The sequence below is a fragment of the Aythya ferina genome, assembly GCF_964211825.1.
Source record: "Aythya ferina genome assembly, chromosome: 5".
NCBI classification, from domain to species: domain Eukaryota; kingdom Metazoa; phylum Chordata; class Aves; order Anseriformes; family Anatidae; genus Aythya; species Aythya ferina.
This window is the reverse complement of record NC_140301.1, coordinates 38,704,222-38,714,118: the sequence shown is the minus strand read 5'-3', so window position 1 is coordinate 38,714,118 and position 9,897 is coordinate 38,704,222. Positions and strand designations below refer to the sequence as shown.

Genomic DNA, 9,897 nt, shown 5'->3' with positions numbered 1-9,897 from the left:
CATTTGTCATTCAACTGAGAAAAGCTCTTTCAGCTCTGCTAGGGCTTTGAGTTTTGTTTTGTTGTTTGTTTGTTTGTTCATTTCAGAAAAGTGATTAAAAATTAGATTTCTCAGGCTGGGCTTTCTCTGCGTCCTTTCAGTCAACAGTCAATGAAGATAACTTGAATTGTGTCGCCATACCTCCTACCACCTCCTGGACGTCAGTGCATCTTCCCTACCAACACAAAATCACTTCTGCTCTCACTGGGGCCACTTTCTCTGATTGCTCTCCACCGACTGTTACAAAGATAGCTGCCCTAATCTCTGACCTTGGCTTTTCTTTCCCTCACACCAGGACTGTCCGTCCTCCTCCAGCTATCTTCTTACAGCTAATGAGTCTCTTCATTCATTTATTCTGTCTCCTTGCAAGTATTTTTAGACTGTGATCATCTCCCTTGAGTTAGCTATTTCTTAAAGATGATAAATGCTGTTTCACACCACCTTTTCTCATATCTTTCCTGTGCCTTATTACTTGGGACTCTTCATATTTTAACTCTGTACTCTCTGAATATATCCAATGAAGCCTTTTTGCATGCAGGCCTTGAGGACTGCCCAGTACTGTGGTATGGAAAGGAGTGCTGCCTACTTCTCATTTTGTATGAGATTCTCACTGTATGTAAGAACAGCCTTTTACTGGTTAACTTCACATTTTCATTCCTCGGTTTGCTTTACATTGTCATTGCAAAGGATCCTGAGGCCTTAGAGGTGGCACTTCTTTTCTCAGATAGCCACACTTAAAATAGACAAGCCTTTCAGCATAAGTTTCTGGGGCAAGGACTTAGGCAACAGGGAGCTTTTCCTTCAACAATTAGCATTACCAGAGAACTGATGTTCATCTGATTTTCCAAAGCCCAGAAAATCATGAAATGTTTTATTTTAAAAAATGTTAGAAGTATTTAGGCATTGTCACAAGAAATCACGTTCTGAAATATTTTTGCTATTGCAGCTGCTATTTAATAAAATCCAAATGATAAGTAACGTGTCTCTAAGCACAGAAAATGGGAAACTTATTTTTTTTCCCTTGCAAAACTTTAGAGCCATCAAGCATATTTAGCCAAGAATTTGTGACATTGCCATCAAGCTAAACCTTAATTTACTAATTCATAGCTAAGAGCAAAGGTTCTGTTTGGAGCTGTTGAGCTGTTACATTTTCTTCCCAAGGATTTCTACAAGAGAATGCACATGTATGAGTGGGAAGGGATGTCAGGGCAGCTGGATAGATAAAGAGCTGCTTTCTTTCAGCTGTTCCTGCAGAACTACTGCTCTGCCCCAAACAGGGCAGTGCACACAGCTAGGAATGAACAGACAAATAAGCCAATATGCAGGGTCACCGTAAGGTTATATTTTTATAGCTATTTCATCCCAGAGGATCATAACTGTAAAGGTTGCATACATTGGCAAGTCCCACCGCTGCTGCTGAAACCCAGCTGCCTGCTGCAGAGGAAGTGTTCAGCTGCATGAAATGGCGACACTGATTTGCAGTCAGGAGCACAGGTGTCTGAATATTCCTGGGGAAGCATAATTGGGTGAAGAATAATTTCGGAGCACCGTGCTGTGGCTGCTGAATTGGGATCCCTCTGGGCTTCAGCAAGGAGCGAGACTTTGCGGTGAGGGCAGACAGCTCTAACCCAGTACTGGTGTGAAGAGGCAGCAGGCTTTACAGACAGCTAACACTGTTGCCTGCATGGGGGCTGTCCTTGCAGGTGGCCACCAAAACTGTGAGCTGGTCTTAGCGTGCAGCCCCCAAATAGCTCACCATCACCCCCCCCCCACCCCGAGGCAGCAGCTCTGAGTGCCACAAGCTGCCCAAACTGCAGCATCAATCAAGTGCCAACAGCAGAGGGCAAGGATGTCAAAACATAATTTGTGCTGATGGGAGGAAGCTGCTGGCTGAAATCTTGGGAGCCTGTTGCCTTGAGAAATATCTGAAAAAGAAGTTGCATCAACCGGTCTGGGGAACGAGAATAATCCTGGAGGCTGTCCAAGGCGAGGTGCGTGGCACCAAGTGCTGGCTCAGCTTCTAGCGACAAGGTGACTGTCTGCTCACCTTGATGCCACCTTACCAATAAGGAATAATTTACTTAGAGATGCTGTTTGTGGGCAACAATAATACCTTAATTTTCCTGTAGCTTTCCATTGAGGTTTGTAGTGTAATTTATAAATAGCAATTAGAATGGGTCTCCAAGTTGCTTGTTAGATGCATTTTTAGATTGGGTCATTACATTAAAGTAGAAAGGATGAAAGGACTTGTCTAAAATCATATGATGAATTATTGGCAAACCAATAAGAAAATCCTGACTTTTTTCCTTCAAAGCGTTTGTGTATGTGGTGACAAACGTAGCTACTGCCATGTACAAAGACATCTAATGAACTGTTAAAAAGCACGATACAGCTACCATAAAAAGTCAAAATGCTTTTTATTGTTCACTGTTAGTGAAAATACAGCATATTACACATGGAAACAACGGTGCATTCATGCGAACACACAGTGTGGAAGGGCTTATATACTACAAGTTTTAATTACCCAGCTAGGGTTTGTTTTTTTTTTTCAGTATATTTTCATGGTTATTCTGCTCATCACAACAGACTTTGTTTGTTATTGATCCGGACGTGTATGCAAGTGCGAAGCAGTGAAGGAAGGTTACAAAGCCTATAGGACTGCGTGCCTCTGCTGTGGCTCGTGAGAAACGCAGGAACACGAGCAGGTGCGCTCCTCTATCTGGGATGCATTGAGAGCATTTTGGAGGAAGGAAAACACATTTTTCACGGCTTATCAGCATACTCCCCAGCTTATTAAAGAGAAGCAACATATTCCTACCCAGCCCACATAACTTGATGGGTTTTACCAAAACAGTGGCTTCTTGTTGCAGCTGCTGGGCAGTCAGTCCAGCACTACGATCCTGGTGGAGAAGTCATGGCATCCTTTCTTAAGGCACCTATTAGCATAGGATCTCAGCACTGATCTCGGGGGCTGTTGCTGCAGCTGGAAAACAACTGACACATTAGGCTGATTAATCCCTGTAGTAATTCCATTAACCTCCTTAATGGAGTTATAACATGGATGAATTTACCCCTCTGCAGCAATGCGAGAGAATTGCCCTGGAGAGCCGGTAAATACGGTGTGGCAGGGATGTCTGAGGTAAATTTTTTCTTTTTTTCTTTTTTTTGTTTGTTTTAGTGCAAGGTGAAGCATGCTGATCAACTGGAAAACCTCCCTGTCCTCTGGGATGTTGAGCTCCTCACAGCACTAATGGTTCAGGGGGCTCAGGCACACCTGAAGGGCTCCTGGCACCCCAGCACCTCACCAGGCGTGCGGTTCCCTCTCTCCCTCACACACACAGCCTGATGATACATACAGCTTCTCAGACACCGCCTTTCTTTTCACCTTGGCGATTTCCTCTCCCTGCACCTCTCTGCCTGAGGCTGATTTATCTGCTCGCTGCTCCCTGCCAGGAGGGCAGCCTGGCCTGGGCCGTGTCCCCAGGCACAGGAGTGCTGACAGCAGGCAGCAGAGCTGCAGTCCTGGCACGGGCTGTGCAGGGAGCAGGTCAAGGCAGAAGTGGAGAAATGCTGGATTTCTCTCTATTTTCCTCCTGCTTTCCTAGCCTGTAGAGAGAAGGTTTTCGTGCTGCCATAGCCTGGTGCCTCACCTGCTCCTGTGGTGGCTCGACCGCACCGCAGCTCTGTCAGGAAAGGCTTCTCAGTGCTGGAAAGCTACCTCAAGTTTGGCAGAGCCGAAGGCACCCTGCAAGCCCGTCCCGAGGAGCAGAGGCTGTTTGTGCAGCTCCCACAGCAGCCCAGGCCCTCTGAAAGCTCCCTTACGGCCTGTCCAGGGGCACACATGGCGGCTGAGGGGGCTGGGGAGCCGCGGGGGGGCCTGGCCGGCTTCTCTGCGAGTTCAAAGCCTGTTGCCACGTTCGCAGGTGCAGTGATGGGGCTACTAAGCTGCGGTATCTCTTCATCTACGTGTTTTGTGATCTCCGTGTTAATACGCTGAGCTGATTCTGCCCGATTGCCAGCCCCTTCCTCCCACGGAGGCCGCGGTGCCGAGGGATGGGGTGGCCCAGCTCCTCGGCGATCCCGCAGGCAGGGGGAGAGCAGGGGAGGTGTTGCCCGCATGGGGTGCGTGCATGCAGGGTTATTTCCCTTTCTGCCTACGGTAGTCGCTTCCCACATTCAGCACGGGGATGAGAAGTCCTAGCAGCCACCTCTTGCCGAAGACCTCCCGCAGGTTCTCCCTCCAGGGCCGGGCTCTCACCACCACCCCTTTCCGCACCTGGTACCGCGTCTGCCCCCGTAAGATCAGCAGCATCTGGTGGCAGCAGAAGCCGGCGCAGGCCAGTCCGATCCCGAGCCAGAGGTAGAGCATGAGGATGACAAACATCTCAGAGCTGAGGAGAGCTCCTGCGGACCAAGAGGCAGAGAGAGAGTCAAAGAAAGGCTTTAGGCACCCCTCATGTGTCAGCGTCACACGCAGCCCCGAGAAGCTGGCTGGCCCTATTTAGCAGCCGTACCGGTGGCGAGTTAGGAGAAAGGCAGGGTGGTTACTCTAACTACACAAAATTGTTTTCTTTGTAGTGCCTTTATTCAATGAACCCCACCGGGGAAGTACTAAAATAGTGACGGTCTCTGTAGACTTCTCCCTTTGCTGTTAATGTGAGGATCTGGATTGCAGGGGCAAACTCAGCCAGAAGTGAAAAGCATTTTATAAGAATTCAGCTCTATTTTGAAGAATGATTAAATTATTTAGGGGTCTGCCTGCTGATCAGAGGGAATCTGGAAAGCCTAGATTCCTTTTGAAGGGAGACGTGGGTCCTACAGCAAGTAGATGCTTCCAGAAGCCTTACTGTGTGCGTCAATACTAGACAGAATGAATTGGAGTTCATCACCATACCTACGTACAATCTATCTATCTACCTACCTATTCTATATATAATATATATATACATAATACATAAGATGATTAAAAAAAAATCAGTAATGACTTTCCTACCATCGTGCAAATGCAGTTTGCATATGAACACAAGAAACTGAAACAGAAAACTTCAAAATGCTATCCAAATTCCTGTTTTTTAAAGCTGCTGCCAGAATGCTCCAAATATTTTGTAGACCTAAAACTCTTAATTCAACAGTTTTTGTTGTGTGTGTTTATGCTGAATGTATTTATATAAAAATATTCTGTGGGCCCTTTCCTCGGCAATGATTTTAGAGCTCCTTCTGGAAAATAAGTATAATAGCAGTTATCACCGAGTGACCTTTTGGTGTGTAGGCAGATCTAAACCCATTGAAATAATATCCTCTCTGTGTGCGTATGACTGAGTACACACATATTTTGTGTATATTGATATATTATTAAACACCCGTATTTGCACACAGGCACACAAAGAAAACGAAATATGTGTCACTACGTGAACAAATAGCTGGTATTATCTCTCTGGTTCCCTTGAGGTTAAAAATGAAAAAGCTGCTGCCTGCTGCCTTCCCTCTGGAGGAGCGTGGGGCTGGTGTGAGCTCTGGTCACCCCACGCCGGCGTGAGTCCCCCCGTGTTCCCAGGAGAGACGTGCTGCTGGAAAAGGGACTGCGTGCCAGGGGAGGTGTGCATGGCTGCTTTGGGTTTTAAATCAGTAACAGGGGCCTGGATAGGTACCTCTTGCTCCTCTTACACAGAAGGCCATGGTAGGCAGTGTCACCTGGCTCTGTGGTCTGTGAATCCCAGCCTCTCCAGCTGGCAGTGTGGGCAGTGAGTGGCTGGGGCTGACCCGTCATGGGCCCTCACACTTTGGGCTCGGCCAGCAGGCCCCTCTGAGGATGATTCGTAAGGACACTGACTACGGCCTCGAGCTGTCAGAGACTGTTCTCACTTGAAAAAGGCACCGGAGTCATTCAATTTTCATTCTAAATGCAGAGTCATCTTTCCCTTCTCATTAGATCCCATTCAGCTCAGTGGGCTTCGTGTGCAATATGGCACGGGGAGAACAACCCCCCTAGGATGATGACAAATCCTCAGACCAATTCTGTCGGAATAACTTAGGGCATCAGATGGGAAGTCCAGAGCCAAATTTGGGTTTCTCTGCCCTTCTTTTGCTGGACCTGAGCGTGACAGGCATGTGTTCCCTTCTGCAGCTGACATTCAGATGGGATGTAGAGAGAGACAGCTATTTTCTTTAGAGCCTTTGGAAGACAGCCTTAAGCTTTATTTCTATGAGCTGCTGAAATTCAACATCAAGTAAGTAATTACCCTTGTTTTTCTCCTTGCAAATATTAAGCATATCTCAGACATATTTTCAGATATGTGAATTTTTTAACCTGGTTTTCAGGTTGCCCACAGAAAGCATTTCTTTGTGGCTCCAATCTGACCTGTATTTACAAAAGTACTCCCCGTTTGTCCCTCCTCACCATGGTCCATTTTAGTCTTGGATTCACTTTTGCTCTAACTGACCTGATGTGATCTCGAGCTTATTGCCATACATTATCTTTGGCAGAAAAGCTGAATCACAAGCTGAAATTATAGACTCTGGGTCAGACTCCGAATTTCATGCCTGGGCACAGTCTGGGCAGAACAAGCCAAGTGAAAATTTTCCCAGCATGGAAGCAGGGATCACTCAGTTGACACAAGACCAGCAGACTCACCTTTTGTCCTCTTTCACTCTTCCCCAGTGTCAAGGGCACGCTGGAGAAGAGGAAAGGTAAATTTTTTTCTTTGTTATAGCAATGCTCTGTTTGGATCCTACCACAACCCATAAGTTATGTTAGCTGCATAAGAGAAAGACTACGTGGACAATCCTCCCTGGCTGTGTTTCTTTTTCCTGAACTGGATGTTGAATGTGCTGGGGGGAGCCCAGAGGGCCCTTCCTCCCCAGGAGCCAAGACACCACTTGCCTGTGTATTGCTGCATGCTCTCACCCTGGCCGAGGCAGAAATTGGGTGGGATCTGGGTGCTGGTGCCTCTTGAGGGCATCCAAGCTCCCTGCCCTGTCGTGTCCCACTCAAACACTGCCAACGTGCTGTTGTTGGCACTGCAATTGCTGACACCAGGGCTGGGGCACTTCAGTGGCTCTTCAGGCACACACCAGGACCCAGCTCGGTGCAGATGAGCCCAGAGAATCAGGGAGAGAGAACTAATTCCTTGATAATCTCCTCCCACATCCCTGCTCCCCTTTCCAGGCTGATGTGCCGAGCAGAGCTTAGGCACTGGGGAAAATCATGCCCAGTGTTTTTAATGTTACCGAAGCTAACATTATTCACAAAAATTCTTCTACTTGGAAAAATGACTCCATAAAAATGTCATGGCAGGATTTCGTGTTTATTGTCTCTCGGTGATTACCATGACAAATCTTCTCATTTGCCAAGTAGAGAGATATTTGTTTGTTTTCAGACGGCAACCCTGCAAACCCAGCCTGGAATCCAAAAAGCAAGCTGGGGCTTCTCTGGCTCTTGTACCACCAGCAATGGAGATCCCACACTCAGATCATAATCAACACTTCTGGTGGTGGTGCATGAGCCAAAACAGACTCGGGGCCCTTCTTACTGAGCTCGGCTGAATCTGCAAGGCTAAAATATATGGAGTACCTATTTTAGGCTAACGAAAGCTGATCTGAGTGTGCTAGGCATGAGCTGCGTGTGGGGGAAAATGACATTTTTCTGCTGTCACTTTCGGGACAGAATAACAGTCTACGCTGTCTGCGGAGTCGCTTCTCCCAGCTCGGGTTTTATCTAGCTCTTAGGTTTGGACAGAGAAAGGGAGGAGGTTGGAGAGTTTGGGGGCACGTTGACAGGTGGAGAGATGAGGCTGGGAGAGCACGGGAAGAGTTATGGGAGCAGAATCAGGAGGAGGAAGGGGGAGGCTTGGGGAAATTCACAGGAGGGCAGGAAGAGAGGGGAAATCAGGGGGAGAAGGAGGGTAAGGGATGGTGAAAGGAAGAGAGTTTTGCTTTGGCTGCAGAGCTCTTCCAGAGAACAGGCAGGGAGGATTTCTCCTGGTTCTCTGTGGAGCTGTGTCCCAGTCTGAGCTCAAGAAAGAGATAGCTGATCACATCACATTTATAAACTCCCCACTTGGTCTCTGTTGCCTGAACCCAAATTCTCCACACTGGGAAGACGGCAAGGTCTCAGTAAGTTTGTGCTGAAGGGAGACAGGAGATGGGTGACGGTGAATGGAGTGAGGGTGTGAACCTGAATGGAGAGAATGGGAATATCTCTGCTGGGATATGGGGGATCTGCAGACTTGCAGGCTGTGAAAACCCACAGACCTGCCACCCCTGCCCGTAGGACAGGCAGAAGGTTCCCCTCATCTACAGTACCTGCAATGAGTGAAATCTCCCTCCTCTGTCTCAATGCAACGCTCCCTGGACAACAGACAGCCCTATTCCATCACCGGCCAGCTGGTTATGGGGTGTTTTCCAGCGTCTAACCCATTACAAACAGCGCTGCAGCTGTACCCTAGAGTGGGTCCCAGCCTCTATTTCAAAGCACAGTCCTGTGCAAAGTGTCCCTAGCCGCTAAGAGGGGTTTGCTGAACACAGGCAGTTCTCCCACGCGCCCATTCCCCCCTTTTGCAGCCCCACACACAGCCACCAGGGAAAGAGCACGTCCCCCTGCCCCGGGGTCCTGCTCCCACCTCCTTACCTGAGAAGAACTGGCTGATGGAGTGAGGCAGGAGGGTGAGGAAGGCCAGCGGGCTTGCGAAGGACATGGAGAGTGCCGCAGAAATGTAAGCCATGCCTGCCACCAGGGAGTCGAGGCAAGCCAGGGAGGTGTAGAGGCAGAACATGATGAAGTTCCGCATGTTCCTGCTCCCGATGCAGTTCCCTGTGAAGAAACAGTGGTGGTCATGCCTCTGGGTGACTCTGGCACACAGTCTACAGAAGTGAGTGCTGGGCAGGGCTGAGCCAGGGGACCTGCTTCCAGCCAGCCAGTCCGCCACCACTTCGGCTCCTTCGCCCAAGTTTAAGCCCTTGCCCGAGTCCTCGGGGGAGCTCTGGATCACGAGGACGTAGTTGCCCAGGGCATTAGCTGAGAGGAAGAGGAAGAGGGCCCCATGCAGCAGAGCAGGAGAGAAAAGTGGGGTGGTGGAAGGGTCTCTGAACATGCTGGGGATGAAGAGAAAGATCTGGAGGACGAAGGTCACTAGGGAGATGCACAAGAAGTAGGCTGGAGCAACAACATTGAGCAACCTGAGAACTAGCATTGCGGATTACGTTCCTGCAGGGGAGAGCGAGGAGAGGACGAACATCACCGCTCCGGCCGCACACTTCATCCTTCCATTTCCAGCCGGCTCCCCGGCCCCTCTCGGCTCCCGGAAATGCCCCGGGGGCGGGCAGCTCTCCCTCGCCGCCTCCCCGCGGCCCCGGGACCAGCGGGCAGCCCCCGGGCACCCCCGGGCAGCCCCCGGGCGGCGGCCGCTCCCCGGCCCCGGTGGGCTGCGGGGGCCGGAGGGGCAGAGCCGGCGGCTCCGTGTGCCTGCTCGCCGAGCAGAGTCCCTCTGCCAGGCAGGGTCAGTTTTGGTATTGCATGAGAGGAAAAAAGGTGGTGCTGGAGGAGGGGGGAGTGAGCCGGGAGGGGAGGGTTGGGGATGGGGGGGAGGAGGAGGAGGAGTAGGGGAGGGGGGAGAGGTTGCTCTAATCCACTGCAATACGGATCAAATCCGATGCTCTAATTTATCCTTTAAAGCCACGGATCTACAGATTACCTCTCTGACCGCTGCCCTGCTCTGCACGAAATTAGAAAACGCTCCGAACAGCTGGGCAAGTGCCGCCCGGCTGCAACCTGCGGCGCCGGGCTACCGAGCCGGGGCGGCCCCGCAGCCGCAGCCTCGGCTCCGGCCGGGCACGGAGCATCTCCGGCGGCATCCCGGGCTC

The 9,897-nt window shown here is 49.9% G+C and overlaps 1 protein-coding gene across 1 annotated transcript; it reads right to left on the bottom strand.

The window, feature by feature from the left end:
• Window positions 1–2,439: 2,439 nt before the first annotated feature.
• ZDHHC22 (zDHHC palmitoyltransferase 22) lies at window positions 2,440–9,417 on the bottom strand. Its single transcript, XM_084520856.1, has 2 exons — window positions 8,666–9,417; window positions 2,440–4,443 (listed from the first exon to the last, which is right to left on the bottom strand). The coding sequence occupies exons 1-2, from the start codon at window positions 9,225–9,227 to the stop codon at window positions 4,178–4,180; spliced, it is 828 nt and encodes a 275-aa protein (XP_084376982.1). The 5' UTR covers window positions 9,228–9,417; the 3' UTR covers window positions 2,440–4,177.
• Window positions 9,418–9,897: the final 480 nt, after the last annotated feature.

What these genes read in the sequence shown, in the direction of transcription:
- ZDHHC22 (XM_084520856.1), bottom strand. Translation starts at nt 9,227, where the DNA reads ATGCTAGTTCTCAGGTTGCTCAATGTTGTTGCTCCAGCCTACTTCTTG. An exon ending in CATCAGCCAGTTCTTCTCAG is followed by an intron (nt 4,444 to 8,665) that starts GTAAGGAGGTGG and finishes CTTGGTCCGCAG; the next exon opens with GAGCTCTCCTCAGCTCTGAG.